Here is a 17,383-nt window from a genome sequence, read left to right on the forward strand (position 1 = left end):
CGGGCTTACAGGATGTCCTGAAGCAGGCCAGGAAAGTCTGTGTGCATTTCCGCCGATCATTTAATGCCTGTGCTCGGCTGGCTGAGCTCCAAAAGGAGTTGAACCTGCCCAAGAACCGCCTTATATGTGACATGCCCACCAGGTGGAACTCAACGTTGGCCATGTTGCAGCGGCTGCACACGCAGCAGAGCGCAATCAATGAGTACCTGTGCGACTACGGCACCAGGACAGTCACTGTTTGAGGAGGCCACAAGGATGGTGAGCAGTGACAGTGCATGCATCAGTGACACTGTACCTCTTGTCCACCTCTTGGAGCATACGCTGCGTGGAATAATGGACAGGGCACTTGAGGCAGAACAGAGGCAGGAAGAGGAGGACTTCCTTGCCTCTCAAGGCCCCCTTTATTCAGACAGTGTTCCTGCTGTGCCACCCATCACACAGGAAGAGGATGAGGAGGAGAAGGAGGAGGAGGATTATTGTGTCAGCATGGAGGTGGAGGCTGGCACTCAGCATCAGCAGTAGCAGCAGTCTTGTAGGGATGATTTACAGTCCCAAGAAACCCGTGGACTTGTACGTGGCTGGGAGGAGGTAGCTGCGGATCATGTTGTCCTTAGTGACCCAGAGGACTCCGGACCGAAAGCCTCAGCTAACCTACGCTGCATGGCCTCCCTGATCCTGCAAAGCCTGCGGAAGTATCCTCGTATTCTTCGGATCAAGGAGAGGGACCATTACTGGCTGGCCACTCTCCTTGATCCACGGTACAAGGGTAAGGTTGCTGAACTTATCTTGCCGTCGCAGAGGGAGCAGAGGATGAGACATCTCCAGGAGGCCTTGCAGAAAGGTCTGTGCAATGCGTTCCCAGAGACTGGGAGGTTACAAACTCCTGGTCCTGGACAACGTGTTGCTGAGGCATCGGTCAGAAGGAGCGGTGGAGAAGGTGGCCGTCTGACCGATGCTTTCAGGCAATTTTTTAGTCCACAGCCCCAAGGTATGATCGGTTCCAGCAACCATCGCCAACGTCTGATTTACATGGTGCAGGAATACCTAGGGGCAAGGTCAGACTTGACACCTTTCCCACCGAAAATCCTCTGGCTTACTGGGTCTTGAGGATGGATCACTGGCCAGAGCTTGCACAGTATGCAATTGAGCTACTGGCCTGTCCTGCGTCCAGCGTTCTTTCGGAACGCACCTTCAGTACTGCTGGTGGCTTTGTTACCGATCACAGGGTGCACCTGTCCACCGAATCAGTTGATCGACTGACCTTCATCAAGATGAATAAGTCTTGGATCACCCACAGCTACCAAGCACCTGAAGCTGATGTAACCGAATAATTTTTTTAGAAATATCACATCCCTTCAAGACTGCCTATGCTGATGCTGAGTGACTGTCCTGTTATGTTGATTGTCTATCCTCTTCCTCCTCCGCGGATATGTTGGAAGAACATTTTTGGTTCTGGGTGATGCCACCAGCCCAATTTTTCTGCCCCTGTTTAACAGGGGCGTTTAATTAAAATTTTTGATGCAATGCTTTGCAGCAGGGCTCATTCCTGCACTACAACTAGAGTATATGGGAGAGGTTGCAGTGTCGTGGCACCAGCACCAGTTCCTAAGGCCCAATTTTTCTGCCCCTGTTTAACAGGGGCGTCTAATTACAATTTTTTTTTTTTTTTTTTAATCTTATTTTTTATTAAATTTTGCACAAAAGATAACAGCAATATAGGACTTACATTTTCGTGTAGATGTAGTCGTTGCTTCCAGTTGGGAAGCTTAGTCTAACAAAAGCAAGCATATTGAAAACATAGATGTACATGTTAATAGTTAAGAACAAATCCTGAGAGGATGAGAGCACCATCAGTCACCCCTGAACACCCCTTCTGGGAACTAACTGTGTCCTGGGGAGAGTGACAGCGCTGCCCGGTCCTGAGCTATAGTAAGTATAACAAATTGCAAAAGTAGGGGTGAGCACACAAAAAAAAAAAAAAAAAAAAGAGGGAAGGGTAAAGTTAGCAGTCACCGCAGTAAAACCAATATTCTTTAACACCTATTATCATAGTCATTTTACGTTGTTGCTGTTTTGCATCTATACTCCGGTTCTTCGGTGTGAGAAAGATAAGTATCAAATGGAGGGGACAGGACGTGAAAAGTCACGGTGTGACACAGGAGGATGTGGACGTCGCTGGATTGGGGGAACTGACTGACCGCACACATCTGGAGTCCTTAATCCACGAATTCCAATTCCGGAAGAATTTGCCTGTTTGGAGATGAGCTTTGGCAAAGCTAAATTCCATCTTGAAGTTATCGTTGAGTATGGTAATGACGTCTTGGACAGAAGGGGGGTGAGTCTTTTTCCAGTTTCTAGCTAATGCTAGTCTTGCCGCGATGAGAATGTGGGTGGCCACGGTTTGGGATTTTTTGGGCCACGTAGGAATCATCAGGCCCATGAGGAGATCCACCGCAGATAGATTGGTATGTGAGGGGAAGCTTACTTTGAGCAGGTCGGTTATTTGATTCCAAAAGACTTTAAGCATGGGGCATTCCCACCAGATATGAATGAAAGATCCTGGAAAGCCGCAATTTCTCCAGCAGAGATTAGACGAGGTAGGGTAAATTTTGGCAAGTCTACTGGGTGTATAGTACCATCGGTGAAAAAGTTTTTGACCGGATTCCCAGTGCGTGGTGCAATGGGAAAATTTTGACGGCAACGATAGTGCTGCTTGCCATTGCGATAGTGGCAGGGCATGTGGGACGTATAGGTTCCATTTTTCTGACTGAGTACGTATGTGCTTTTCTGCATCCTGGGAAAGTAGACCATATAAGTATGAAATGCCTTTGGAAGAGGGTTTCCTTAACCGGAAATGTTGTATGATCGGTAACAGAATAGTATCTCGAGTGGACCATTTAATCTTAGCAAGTAGTGATCTGATCCTGAGGTATATGTAAAAAGTTTTTGAAGATAGCCCGAACTTGGAGCTTAGTTGAGCAAAGGGCATCAAGGCGTTGGAATTGAAGAGATGTCCGACAGTGTGGACGCCTGCCTCAAGCCAGGGTGTCAGAGGAAGGTCCGGTAGTAGCAATGAGACAGCTGAGAGTGGTAAATATTGCAGTATGGACTGTGGTATTCCTTTTGAAAGTTGAGGAAGAGATGTCCACACCCTGAGAGATGACGTTATTGAGTCCAATTGGGAGTGCGTGGGTACAGGAGCTAGGAGAGCTGCACAGAGGTATAGCTGGAGGTCCTTGGCTAAAACAGATGATTCTATCTGTGACCAGTTATAGATTGTGTCAGTGTTCCACCATTGATTGAGTTGGTCCAGAATGACAGCTTTATAATATAGACCAATGTTGGGGGACCCCATACCACCCATTTTTTTGGGCGCCATTAGGTTGTCCTTGTGTAGTCTGGGTCTTTTTTGTTGCCATATGAAGGAGTTGAAGATAGCTTGAAGGGATCTCAGTTGCGAGGAGAGAAATGGCATTGGCATCGTACGGAATAAATACAAGACATGTGGGAGAAGATACATTTTTGCAAGTGTTATTCGTCCAGCCCATGATACGAAAGGAAGATTTAAATCATCAGACAATTTTTTGAGCCTTTCTATGAGGTCTGCTAGGTTGATGCGCAGGATATTTTTACTGGGAGAGAGCAAGCGAGTCCCTAAATATGTAATGGATGAGTCTGTTGACCATGTGAACGGGGATTGTGTAGAAATCTGTTGTTTGGTGTCTCGGTCTAAACCAATTGCTAACATGACTGACTTACTATGATTCACTTTATATAAGGAAATTGCACTAAATTGGTCGAGAATCGATTGTAGCGTCAATAAAGAATTAGTTGGGTCAGTAATGGAGATGATCACGTCATCCGCATATAGTCCAATTTTATGTTCCGTCTGCCCTATTGTTATTCCTTTAATTTGCTTTTCTGTTCGAATTTTCTGAGCTAGAGGTTCCATGACCATGGCAAAGATAAGGGGTGAAAGCGGGCACCCTTGTCGGGTACCATTCGAGATAGTAAATGGATCAGATGTTACTCCCGAAGTCCACACTCTCGCACTGGGATTCGTGTATAAGCCAAGTATGGCAGTTAATAGAGTGTCTGATATGCCAAATTTGCGCAATACTGCTTCTAGATATGTCCATTGCACCCGATCGAATGCCTTCTCCGCATCCAGGGATAGGAGCAGAGAAGGCATTCGACGGTTTTCTGCCCACTGAATGAGGTCTATGAATCGACGAGTTCCGTCGGATGTTTGCCTTCGGGGTATGAAACCCACTTGGTCGGCATGTATTAGGTGGTGTAGGACTGAAGAAAGTCGAAGTGCTAATAGTTTGGCGTATAATTTGATGTCCGTGTTTAGAAGGGATATGGGCCTGTAATTTTACGGAATGCCATGGGGTTTGCCGGGTTTGGGGAGGGTAACTATAAGGGCTTCTAAACATTCTTGAGGTATTACACCAGTGGAGGCAAATTGGTTAAGTGTCTTACATAGATGAGGTGTAAGCGTGTGGTGGAAGTGTTTAAAATATTCATTAGCAAAGCCGTCCGGGCCTGGAGCCTTATGTAAGGGGAGGGACTGGATGGCTCTATACATTTCTTCTGTAGTAAATGGGGTAGAAAGAGTTGTTAGTTGTTCCTGAGTTAGGTTAGGGAGTTGGATGGAGTCTAGAAAGGCATTGATGTCACTGGTACGTGGTGGGGTGGCACCCTCTGAGGCTTGTAGATTGTATAATCTGTCATAAAAGGTCGCAAAGGTGTTGGCGATGTCTAAAAGATTGGTCATCCTAGCTCCTTTTGTATTAAACAAGAAAGGGATCTTGGCTTTGATTTGCTGTCTTTTAACTTGTCGAGCAAGAAATGCACTAGACTTGTTGTTAAAGGCGTAAGAACGTAGTTTCAATCTTTGAATATAAAATTCAAAGTTTTTATGTAGGTGTTCGCTCAGTTTACGTCTGAGTTCCGATAGTGCTGTTAGTGTTGCCGGAGAAGGTGAGGTTTTGTTGATGATTTCTAATTGTTTGAGTTGGTTAAGTAGGGAGTTTGTCTCTTCCAACCTTTTTTTTTTCTCCTGCGCACCAATTTTAATAAGGAGACCCCGTAGAAAGGCTTTGTGAGCCAACCAGACCATGGAGTGATCGGCAGTAGAACCACAATTAATTTCAAAGAAGCCCTCAATCTCGGACCTGATCTTCTCCTCATATTTTGGATTAGTTAAAAGAGAAGTGTTCATTCTCCAGGGAGGACGCATGTGTGAGTTTTGTTGTGGGAACACTTTCAAGGTAATTGGAGCATGGTCAGACCAGGTGATAAGACCAATTCGCGTCTCTGAGATTGATAGTAAAGATTTTTTGTTGGTGAGGAAAAGATCGATCCGAGAGTAAGATCCTCCCGTATGCGAGTAAAAGGTATAGTCGCGTTCAACGTCATGCATACACCTCCAGGGGTCATAGAGATCTTCGTTGGCTATAAAGGCTGAGAGTGCAGAGGCTGTTCTCCTGCGTGGATTAGTAGAATCCAGGTAGGGGTCTGGGGTGTCATTAAAGTCACCACAGATGATTAAGGCTGTATCCATATACGGAGCCAATTTGGATTTGAGTTTTTTGTAAAACGATTTTTGGGAGGTATTGGGTACATATACATTAACAAGTGTCATGGGGTGGTTATGAATGGTGGCGGATAGGATAATAAATCTCCCCTCATTATCTGTTTCCATTCGATGAAGGGTAAAGGGGATGGTAGCATTTACTGCTATCATGACCCCACATTTTTTTTTATCATGATTTGAGAAAAAATAGTGTGCGAATTTCTTATGCTTACAATTTGGAGGGTTGGTACTGTTAAAATGTGTTTCTTAGATGCATAAAATGTCAGCTTTAGACATAAGTGCTTCCTTCCATAAGAGATTTCTTTTAAAAGGAGAATTGAGCCCCTTTGCATTAAGTGATAGAATGGTGATGGCCATTTGGATAATAAGTGGTTACAAGTGATAATCTAAGATTTACCTTATTCACAGGTGGATATATAAGTTGAACGGGACTGAAGCTTAAAGAACAATGTGTGCAATCGGTCAGAGTGATAGCAATTGCCAGGGAGGGGGAAAAAAAAAAAGAAAAAAAAAAAACACCCCTCTTAGAAAAAAAAAAAAAAAAACACAGAAAAAGGTAGAGGTAACAAACAGGTACCTGTAAACTCGTATGCTAGAACTGCATATATTTCCTACAATGAACACAGTAGCAAATAATATAGAGTAAGAAAACTTGAAACCAGATGTGCTTGGCACACTTTAATCCTGGGGAGTAAGAGACTGACATAATGCCCGAGCAGGGGAGTTCTGTGCTGGGGACATGTAGGTAATCGCAACAGTCAAATATCAGGCTTTATCCGTTTTGTCCTTACGGTGGCGAGGGTGAGAGGTGGAGGAGGCATTCTGGCCATTATGTCCGCGATGGGTCGAGGTGATAGGCAGTAAGCCCCAATTCGTCAGCTTCTTATAACCATCTTTAGGAGATAGTATCGGTACAATTTTTTGCTGGTAGGTCACCAGGAGCTTCGTCGGATAACCCCAACGGTAGGCGATTTTGTTCTCTTGGAGAACCGAGGTGACCGGTGCAAACGCCCTGCGCATCTCCATAGTAGCTGGTGAAAGGTCAGCATATAGGGTGATTTTAGAGTAAGGAGAGGGGAGGGGTTTCAGGTTTCTGGCCGAGTAAAGGATCTGTTCTTTTATGTGAAAAAAATGTATCCTGGCCAGGACATCTCTGGGTGTATCTGCAGGTAGGTGGTCTGGTTTGGCGATTCTATGCGCACGATCTATGATCAAGTCGTGAGCAGACAGATTGGGGATCAAAGACGTCATGAGTTGCTGTATGTATTGCTTGAGTTCAGCGGGTGGGACCGCCTCAGGGATCCCCCTGAATTTTATGTTATTCCTTCGGCCCCTGTCTTCGAGGTCGGCCAATTTGAGTTTTATTTTATGTATTTCAGCTGCATGATGTTCATGAGCATCCAACAGCTCATTATGTGCTTTGCTCACATCTGACATGTGTTCCTCAGTTATGTCCACTCTGTCTTCTAAGCAGTCAAGTCTGTCATGAACTTGTGAGAGAGACATCTGCAGTTCTCTGTGCAGGTCTTTTTGTAAAGTAAGCAGCATTGATTTTAGTGTGCTCTCAGAGACAGGGTTGTCTGTGGCAGGTATAGTAGCTAGGGAGGACACAGGGGCCAGGTTGTGAGAGGCTAAAGCTGGTGCAGAGCCTTGGTGCTTTTTGGCCTGGTGATTTTTAGTAGGAGAATTGCAGGGAGAAGAGGCAAGTCTCTTACCTCTGTCCTGATGTACCGGTGTGGTTTCCCTGTCAGGGGGTGGAAGATTGTCCATCGCTTCAGATTCATTGTCATCCTGAATCACCTCATCGTTGTGTTGCTGCGGGAGGTGAAGTTGTGTCCCGCTGTGGCGCGTTCCCGCCGGCGGAGGGCGGCCGGCGCCATCTTGGAGATTCCTCTGCTCCATGCGGCCGAAGCATTCTGTCAGGCGGCGCGGATGTGATGGAGGATTCCGCCTGCCTGACATGCCCGAGGGTGTCCCGAAGCTCTCTACTCTCTTTCCGAAGAGAGGAGAGCTGTCTGTAGCTTTTGTGCCGCTCGTTTCCCCTTGCTCTGGAGCGGAGCTGAGACACTACACGTCCATCTCGCTCCGCGGCTGGCCACGCCCCCCCCCCTAATTACAATTTTTGATGCAATGCTTTGCAGCAGGGCTAATTCCTGCACTAAAACTAGAGTATATGGGAGAGCATGCAGTGGCGTGGCACCAGCACCAGTGCCTAAGGCCCAATTTTTCTGCCCCTGTTTAACAGGGGCGTTTAATTACAATTTTTGATGCAATGCTTTGCAGCAGGGCTAATTCTTGCACTAAAACTAGAGTATATGGGAGAGGTTGCAGTGTGGTGGCACCAGCTCCAGTGCCTAAGGCCCAATTTTTCTACTCCTGTTTAACAGGGGCGTTTAATTAAAATTTTTGATGCAATGCTTTGCAGCAGGGCTAATTCTTGCACTAAAACTAGAGTATATGGGAGAGGTTGCAGTGTCGTGGCACCAGCACTAGTGCCTAAGGCCCAATTTTTCTGCCCCTGTTCAACATGGACATGTAATTACAATTCTTGATATAATATTTCACAGGAGGGCCTGTTCCTGTGCCCACCCAGAGTAACTGTGAGGACTTATAGTGTTGTGGCACCAGCACCACAACCACCAAAGGTCAATTTTTCTACCACTGTTCAACAATGGCATGTAATTACAATTCTTGATATAATCGTTCACTGCAGGGCGCTCCAGCGCCCACCAAGAGTCACTTTGAGGGCTTACAATGTTGTGGCAAAACCAACACCTTGTTCCGCCATTTGTGCAGAGCATATAGGGCAGGCCCCTACTTTCAAACATCCAACTTACAAACATCTCCTACTGCAAACGGAAGGAGACAACAGCAAGTGAGATGAAAAAAGACGGACAGCAAAACAAATTATACAGGGGTGATAACCCTTCCCTATGTTTTCCAAAAAGCTTTAAAAATGTACCAGTTGAAAATTACAAACAGATTCAACTTAACACAACAAATCTACACAGTCCCTGTCTTGTTTGCACCGCCTGTATACTTCTGTTCTGAGTATATAGGGCCTGGTGGCCACACGTATTTCCTTTTTTTAATATGGGTACGGGGTTCCCCTTAATATCCGTAGAAGACCCAAAGGGGCTGGTAATGGGCAGGGAGGGCTACCCATGCCATTTTTCTCAATGATTTTCAACCATATTGCAGGAACCAGATATAACATTAAAACCGCAAGCAGTTTGAAATGACGTTATTTCCGTTAAATGTCATTTTGTGCAGGGACTGTTCTAAACACGGGAAACACGTGGCGCTTCACAGGCATACTATAGACACCCTCAGGCACGATATTTAAAGGAATATTTCACATTTTTTTCACTTTAATCGTCATTAAAATCAGTGCTCCCGCCAAAACGGGCATTTTTAAAACTTTTTTTTGCATTGACCCATGTCCTCTGGGGCAGAAGCCATGTCCCCAAACCCTTTTTAGGACAGTATCTTGCATATTAGCCGTTAAAATTAGCACTTTTAATTTCGAACGTTCGAGTCCCATAGACTTCAATGGGGTTCTAACGTTCGTACGAATTTGGGGTCCGTTTGAAAGTTCTGGTGCGAACCGAACCGGGGGGTGTTCGGCTCATCCCTAATAAAGATATAACATTTTTATTTTTTGTGAAGAATCACCAACAAGTGGGACACAATTGTGAAGTGGAACAAAATCTATTGTTTTTTTTAAACTTTTTTAACCACTTAACAACCGGCCCATAGCCGAATGACGGCTAGAGGGCGGTTGTTTAACTCTGGGAGGCCATCATATGACGTCCTCCCAGAATTCCACTCTCGTGCGCCCCCTGGGGCGCGCACTCAAGAGCGTCCGTGACCGCCGGGTCCACAGGACCCGGCGCATCACGGATCACAGTAAACGGCCGCTCATCGCGGCCGTTTACCATGTGATCGCTCCGTCAAATGACGGAGTGATCGCTTGTAAACAAACCGGCATCATGTTATGACGCCGGTTCCTCCCTCCCCCTCTCTGTACCGATCGGAACAGCGGAGGGGGAAGAGATCGGTGTCAGCAGCGCTGTGGGTTGCATCTGCAGTGCCCACATCGCTGCTCACTGAAAATTAACCCCTCAATTCCCTGCCATTACTCTGCAATACCCTGCAATACCCTTCAACACTCTGCAATACCCTGCAACACTCTGCAATACCCTGCAACACTCTGCAATACCCTGCTATTCCCTGCAACACTCTGCAATACTCTGCAATACCCTGCAACACTCTGCAATACCCGCCAATACCCTGCAACACTCTGCAATACCCTGCAACACTCTGCAATGCTCTGCAACACCCGCCAATACCCTGCAACACTCTGCAATACCCTGCAACACCCGCCAATACCCTGCAACACTCTGCAATGCCCTGCAACACCTGCCAATACCCTGCAACACCCGCCAATACCCTGCAACACTCTGCAATGCTCTGCAACACCCGCCATTACCCTGCAACACTCTGCAATGCTCTGCAACACCTGCCAATACCCTGCAACACTCTGCAATGCTCTGCAACACCCGCCAATACCCTGCAACACTCTGCAATGCTCTGCAACACCCGCCAATACCCTGCAATGCTCTGCAACGCAATACTCTGCAACGCCATACTCTGAGATACCCAGCCATACTCTGAGATACCCAGCCATACTCGGAGATACCCAGCCATACCCAGCCATAGTCAGAGATACTGTGCAATACCCAGCCATAGACATCCCCCCCCCCCCCCCGGCGCCCTCCGGTGCTTCTACCGACTCGCCAATACGATCAAAGCCAGAATCTTTTTCTTTTTTTTTTCAGGCTTCCCAGCTTAGAGGTGAGATGCAGGGTCTTATTGACCCCATATCTCACTGTAAAGAGGACCTGTCATGCCATATCCCTTTTACAAGGGATGTTTACATTCCTTGTAATAGGAATAAAAGTGATCAAAAAATTTATTAAAAAAAGTCAAACTAAAATAAATAAAGTAAAATGAACAATAAAAAATAAAAAAATGTTTTAAAGCGCCCCTGTCCCCATGTGCTCGCATGCAGAAGCGAACGCATACGTAAGTCCCGTCCACATATGAAAACGGTGTTCAAACCACACATGTGAGGTATCGCTGCGAACGTTAGAGCGAGAGCAATAATTCTAGCCCTAGATCTCCTCTGTAACTCAAAACATATAACCAGTAAAAAAAAAATTAAATCGTCGCCTATGGGGATTTTTAAGTAGCGACGTTTGGCGCCATTCCACGAGTGTGTGCAATTTTGAAGAGTGATATGTTAGGTATCTATTTACTCAGCCTAACTTCATCTTTCTCATTATGCAAAAATTGGGCTAACTTTACTGTTTTTTTTTCTTTTTAGCACAAAACAGTTTTTTTTCCAAAAAAAAGCATTCAAAAAATTGCTGCGCAAATACCGTGCAAGATAAAAAGTTGCAACGACCACCATTGTATTCTCCAGGGTGTTTGCTAAAAAAACATATATCATGTTTTGGGATTCTATGTAATTTTCTAGCAGATAAATGATGATTTTTACATGTAGGAGAGAAATGTCAGAATTGTCCTGGGTGCTCCAGAACACCTGATGGCGCTCCCTGCATGTTGGGCCTCTGTATGTGGCCACACTGTGTAAAAGTCTCACACATGTGGTATCGCCGTACTCGGGAGTAATAGCAGAATGTGTTTTGGGGTGTAATTTGTGGTATGCATATGCTGTGTGTGAGAAATAAACTGATAATATGACAATTTTGTGAAAAAAAAAAGTAAAAAAAAATCTTGATTTTGCAAAGAATTGTGGGAAAAAATTACAACTTCAAAAAACTCATCATGCCTCTTACTAAATACCTTGGAATGTCTTCTTTCCAAAAAGGGGTCATTTGGGGGGTATTTGTACTTTTCTGGCATGTTAGGGTCTCAAGAATTGAAATAGGCCGTCAGCACTTCAGGTGTGATCAATTTTCAGATATTGGCACCATAGCTTGTGGACTCTATAACTTTCACAAAGACCAAATAATATCCACCAATTTGTACTTATTTTTACCAAAGATATGTAGTAGTATACATTTTGGCCAAAATTTATGAAGAAAAAATTACTAATCTGCTAAATTTTATAACAGAAACAAAGAAAAATTCATTTTTTTACAGAATTTTCTGTATTTTTTCTTTTATAGCACAAAAATAAAAAAACGAGCGGTGATTAAATACCACCAAAAGAAAGCTCCATTTGTGTAAAAAAAGGACAAAAATTTCATATAGGTCCAGTGTTGCATGACTGAGTAATTGTCATTCAAAATGTGAGAGCACCGAAAGCTGAAAATTGGTCTGGTAATTAAGGGTGTTTAAGTGCCCAGTGGTCAAGTGGTTAACGAATAAAAAAATGAAAAGTGGGGCGTGCAAAATTATTCGGCCCCCTTGCGTTAATACTTTGTAGAGCCACCTTTTGCTGTGATTACAGCTGCAAGTCGCTTGGGGTATGTCTCTATCAGTTTTGCACATCGAGAGACTGAAATTCTTGCCCATTCTTCCTTGCAAAACAGCTCAAGCTCAGTGAGGTTGGATGGAGAGCGTTTGTGAACAGCAGTTTTCAGCTCTTTCCACAGACTCTCAATTGGATTCAGGTCTGGACTTTGACTTGGCCATACTAACACCTGGATACGTTTATTTGTGAACCATTCCTTTGTAGATTTTGCTGTATGTTTGGGATCATTGTCTTGTTGAAAGATAAATCTCCATCCCAGTTTCAGGTCTTTTGCAGACTCCAACAGGTTTTCATCCAGAATGGTCCTGTATTTGGCTGCATCCATCTTCCCCTCAATTTTAACCATCTTCCCTGTCCCTGCTGAAGAAAAGCAGGCCCAAACCATGATGCTGCCACCACCATGTTTGACAGTGGGGATGGTGTGTTGAGGGTGATGAGCTGTGTTGCTTTTACGCCAAACATATCGTTTTGCATTGTGGGCAAAAAGTTTGATTTTGGTTTCATCTGACCAGAGCACCTTCTTCCACATGTTTGGTGTGTCTCCCAGGTGGCTTGTGGCAAACTTTAGACGAGACTTTTTATGGATATCTTTGAGAAATGGCTTTCTTCTTGCCACTCTTCCATAAAGGCCAGATTTGTGCAGTGTACGACTGATTGTTGTCCTATGGACAGACTCTCCCACCTCAGCTGTAGTTCTCTGCAGTTCATCCAGAGTGATCATGGGCCTCTTGGCTGCATCTCTGATCAGTCTTCTCCTTGTCTGAGCTGAAAGTTTAGAGGGACGGCCAGGTCTTGGTAGATTTGCAGTGGTCTGATACTCCTTCCATTTCAAAATGATCGCTTGCACAGTGCTCCTTGGGATGTTTAAAGCTTGGGAAATCTTTTTGTATCCAAATCCGGCTTTAAACTTCTCCACAACAGTATTACGGACCCGTCTGGTGTGTTCCTTGGTCTTCATGATGCTCTCTGCGCTTTCAACAGAACCCTGAGACTATCACAGAGCAGGTGCATTTATACAGAGACTTGATTACACACAGGTGGATTCTATTTATCACCATCAGTCATTTAGGACGACATTGGATCATTCAGAGATCCTCTCTGAACTTCTGGAGTGAGTTTGCTGCACTGAAAGTAAAGGGGCCGAATAATTTTGCATGCACCACTTTTCAGTTTTTTATTTTCTAAAAAAGTTTAAAATATCCAATAGATTTCGTTCCACTTCACAATTGTGTCGCACTTGTTGGTGATTCTTCACAAAAAAGTTAAATTTTATATCTTTATGTTTTGAAGCCTGAAATGTGGTAAAAGGTTGAAAAGTTCAAGGGGGCCGAATACTTTCGCAAGGCACTGTATCTGAATCTTTCTCCGAATAACCAAAAATTCGTCCAAATTTGTATTTCGAACCAAAACAAATTGCACAAATCTAGTCTTTACCATTACTTTCTACATAATAATCATCATACACACAGAAAGCACATTTCATACTTAACCAAAGAGATGCAATCATATAACTTTAGCAGCATTTATAACAAGGCAGATAACATGATCTAATGGCCTGTTCACACTATTGTGTTGCTGGAATGTGCGGTATTGCCAGTCACATGCCTTGATGTAATGTAATGCCATTCAGAATGTAGTATGCAATATTCTGCCAGAAATGGTACTAGGCAGCCTATTCAAATGAATGAACTGCCTTTACATAATGCACAATAAAGTGCACAATTACATGCTAGTATTAATACACTGCAATAGTGAGAATGAGCCCTAAATGTTATTAAGCCAGCCAATTTCTAAAATGTTAATGCTCTTGCTGGTACCTGCTTTGGTGGTCAGTGTTTGCACTTCGCTCCACTCACTCCATGGCCCCTGATAACATTTCTTACCACCCTCTTTCAAATGTACACGAACCATCAGTGAGTAACTACTGCTTGGCGTAAGCTGGTTACCAAGCTGGAGTATTACACTGGGATCTTGGTTGATTCCTATATTGATTGGGACATTTGGACAATTATCGGGGATCTGTTGGTAAAAAAATTAGCATTAGCCCATTGAAATCATACAAAGTCAGAAGAGAACTTCAACTAAGCCGAGGTTCACACTGAGCTACGGGAATGAAGCCAATACGAGTTCAGCTCATTTCACTCCCGCATGTCAGTCTTGATTTCAGCGGCGATTTCACAGACAGGTGTGGGTTTATGCACAGATAACAATGGAAATCGCACCCCGAAATCCCAAAGAGTAGCCCAGAAACTACTTTTTGAAACTGGTGCGCCGCTGCAAACGCAGCATCGCACCGATTAGGATGGTGCCATTGCCGGCAATTGCAGCCGATTTGACATTTCAATAAAATAACAACACTAGCACTGCAGGATTTGAGACTAACAACTATCATATGCAGAGTACACTGGAAGTACAACAATAAGAAAAGTATTTTGAAGTAATCCAGCCATTTCTTATGAGTTGAGGTAACATTTCCTTAATCATCTGAGTTTACAAAAATATCTGAGCCTGGAGTTTCACTTTAACTAATATTTTTGAATCCTTATTAAATTCCATCAAATTCTTATCCATGTAGAAAAAGCTATAGTAATTGTAATTAATCACTATTTTTACATGCATGTCTCTGTATTTGTCTTACTAGTAGTAATCTTTACACTAATCCTATAGAAGTAGTCAACATAGTGCCACGAAACATGCTGATGGTGTTTAATTTCCAGTTAATGATAAAAACTATCCTTTGGATGTGTTGGATGAGTTCTTAAAGTGGTTGTAAACCCTTTACTACCACTTTTACCTACAGGTAAGCCTATAATAAAGCTTACCTGTAGATATCATGAATATCTCCTAAACTTGCACCATTAGGAGATATTCACTATATCCGCATGTGCCGACATCATTGGCACATGCGCACTGAAGAAACGGCTCACTCGTGCCATTCCTCCAGTAGCTGTGCCGTGACTGGCAGCACCTGCGGGAGTGACGTCATTGCGACTCTGGCCAATCACAGTGCCAGAGCCTGCTAACCCGGAAATGACTCCAGGAGACAGTGGCGGAACTACCGTCATAGCGACCCATGCAGTTGCTATGGGGCCCGCAGCCAAGGAGGGCCCAGTGAGCGGGCGGCGGGTTACTCACTCACAGCCCTGGAGCTTGTGAACCCGGAAAACAAAGGCCAGCGGAAGAAGTCAGCCCTCTCATCGTGACTGGGTGTCACTGGAAGGGCTTTGTTCTAAGTATTCTATAATGTGCTAGTATGTCATTGTCTTACAGGTGTTTTTTTTCTTCTTTCTTTTATTCTGCAGTGGGTTACTACCGCTTTAAGCCGCACCTACTGTACGCTTTAAAGCTCAATACTCTGTTTATGTGCTCTTGGGCCACATAAATGTAATATTTTTGTAGAACAAACCTCCTTTTTCAGATCACTCTGAGTCCAGTAACAGAATTCATAAACATATTTAAAGTTTTCACTTTCTGAAGTGGCGCTATTCCAAGAATTGCTCTTCCAAGAAACAGTGAAAACCTCTCCTTTCTTTGTTTCATTGATTTTCAAGTTTATGGGTGGCAGTTTATCTGAGAAAAAAAAAATGACAAAAATATCTCCAAATATAAATTGCAAGCAGACAACGAGACCCTTTAATAAGTTAAAACTCCAAAATAAGGAATATATAGACAAACAAAATGGGACTATAATTCACTGTTAATTCCACTCATGGGGACAAATATCTTTTTACTGGGTAATGGAGAACAGTTTGGAGAATGGATTAAAGATAAAAATGTACAATTAAAGGATATAATAATAAAAGGTAAAATATGTACATATCAAGAATTGAAACACAAGAGGGAACCAATGACACTAAATGAATGGCGGTATCTACAGCTAAGACACTTTGTGACAACATTGCCTCAACTTATTAGTGCAGAAGATTTGTTTCCAATTGAACTGTGTAACTTACAGATGATTTCCAAGCATTATATTTCTCGGATCTATACAATACTTAAGCCCCATACACACTATCAGATTTTCTGCTGATTTTTTCCTTCCGATTTACCAAAACCATATAATATGAGGTCAAACCTTAGGAGTTTCAATTTGTATGTAATTAGGCAGGCCCTTGCACTACATGGTTTTGGTAAATCTCAAGACAAAAATCAGCAGAAAATCTGATAGTGTGTATGGGGCTTTACAGAGAGTGCAGAGCCAAGAATACTGCCATTCATTGAAAGATGGGAAAAAGAACTGGGAATACGTATAAAAGAGCAACAATTAAACAAAGTATTGGGCTCTGTACATAGCCTGGCAGTGGACATTTATACGACAGAAATTAACTATAAATGTTTGACTATATGTTCTGAAATCTGCACTGTGTTGGAGGGGATGTAGTTCAAGGGGTACCATGGTTCATATTTGGTGGGAATGCTCAAAGATACGGGATTACTGGCAGAAGATACAGCAGCACATAAGGGAGATTGCGGAAACAGAGATTGCCAACGACCTGTGGCTTTGTTTATTCCATAATATAAATAGTACAAGAAAACAATATAAGAACACGATAGTACCATATATATTGAATGCAGAAAAAGAATTCCCCAAAAAATTGTTAGACCCTGAGAGCCCCACAATGAGGGAATGGTTTGAAAGAATTGAGTATACATACAAAATTGAATATTTGTGTAATAGTAAAGAGGACCAAATGGAGAGATTCTCCAGCATTGGGAGATTGGGCACATGGCCTGAGCTTGCCCTTTATGCCTTGGAGGTGCTGGCCTGCCCTGCAGTCAGTGTATTACCTGAATGTGTATTTAGTACAGCAGGGGGCTTTATCACAGACAAGCGCAGCCGCTTGTCCAGAGCCAATGTGGACAAGCTCACGTTCATTAAAACGAACCAGGCATGGATCTCACAGGACTTGTCCGTACCATGTGCAGAATAGACATGTATACCGGTGTTCTAACAAAAACTGTCTGGCCATTGGATAGTGTCTGGCCAGAGGACAAGGAGATTCTGAAAATCTCGGGAAGCCCCACCATCCAAGTGGACATATGGTAGCAAATAGTAACAGGGCCCCTCACAGGCTCACTTCACTCGCCACACTTCGCTTGCCATGCTTTAGGCACGGCCTCACTTCACTCGGCTTGAACCTTGGATGGTGTGGCTTGAACCTGGACTCACCGCACAGCGCCTTTCTTCTTTGGAGATTTTCGAAATCCCCTTGTCCTAAATACTGAGCAAACGCAGTACAGGGCGGACACTATCCGACAGGGGACAGAATTCGACA

The 17,383-nt window shown here is 43.8% G+C and overlaps 1 protein-coding gene across 3 annotated transcripts in view; it reads right to left on the minus strand.

The window, feature by feature from the left end:
* The window catches only part of LOC143961032 (cytokine receptor common subunit beta-like), a 135,477-nt gene that overhangs the window by 29,655 nt on the left and 88,439 nt on the right, over positions 1 to 17,383 (minus strand). For all 3 annotated transcript variants that reach the window (XM_077470154.1, XM_077470153.1, XM_077470155.1), the window contains 2 exons: positions 15,514 to 15,677; positions 13,925 to 14,126 (listed from right to left, as the gene is read on the minus strand). In XM_077470154.1, the coding sequence (XP_077326280.1) occupies positions 13,925 to 14,126; positions 15,514 to 15,677 (366 nt within the window). The remainder of the gene's footprint in view (positions 1 to 13,924; positions 14,127 to 15,513; positions 15,678 to 17,383) is intronic.

Source organism: Lithobates pipiens, unplaced genomic scaffold (assembly GCF_037356315.1).
Source record: "Lithobates pipiens isolate NorthernLeopardFrog02 unplaced genomic scaffold, aLitPip1_a1.2 Scaffold_8, whole genome shotgun sequence".
Classification (NCBI taxonomy): domain Eukaryota; kingdom Metazoa; phylum Chordata; class Amphibia; order Anura; family Ranidae; genus Lithobates; species Lithobates pipiens.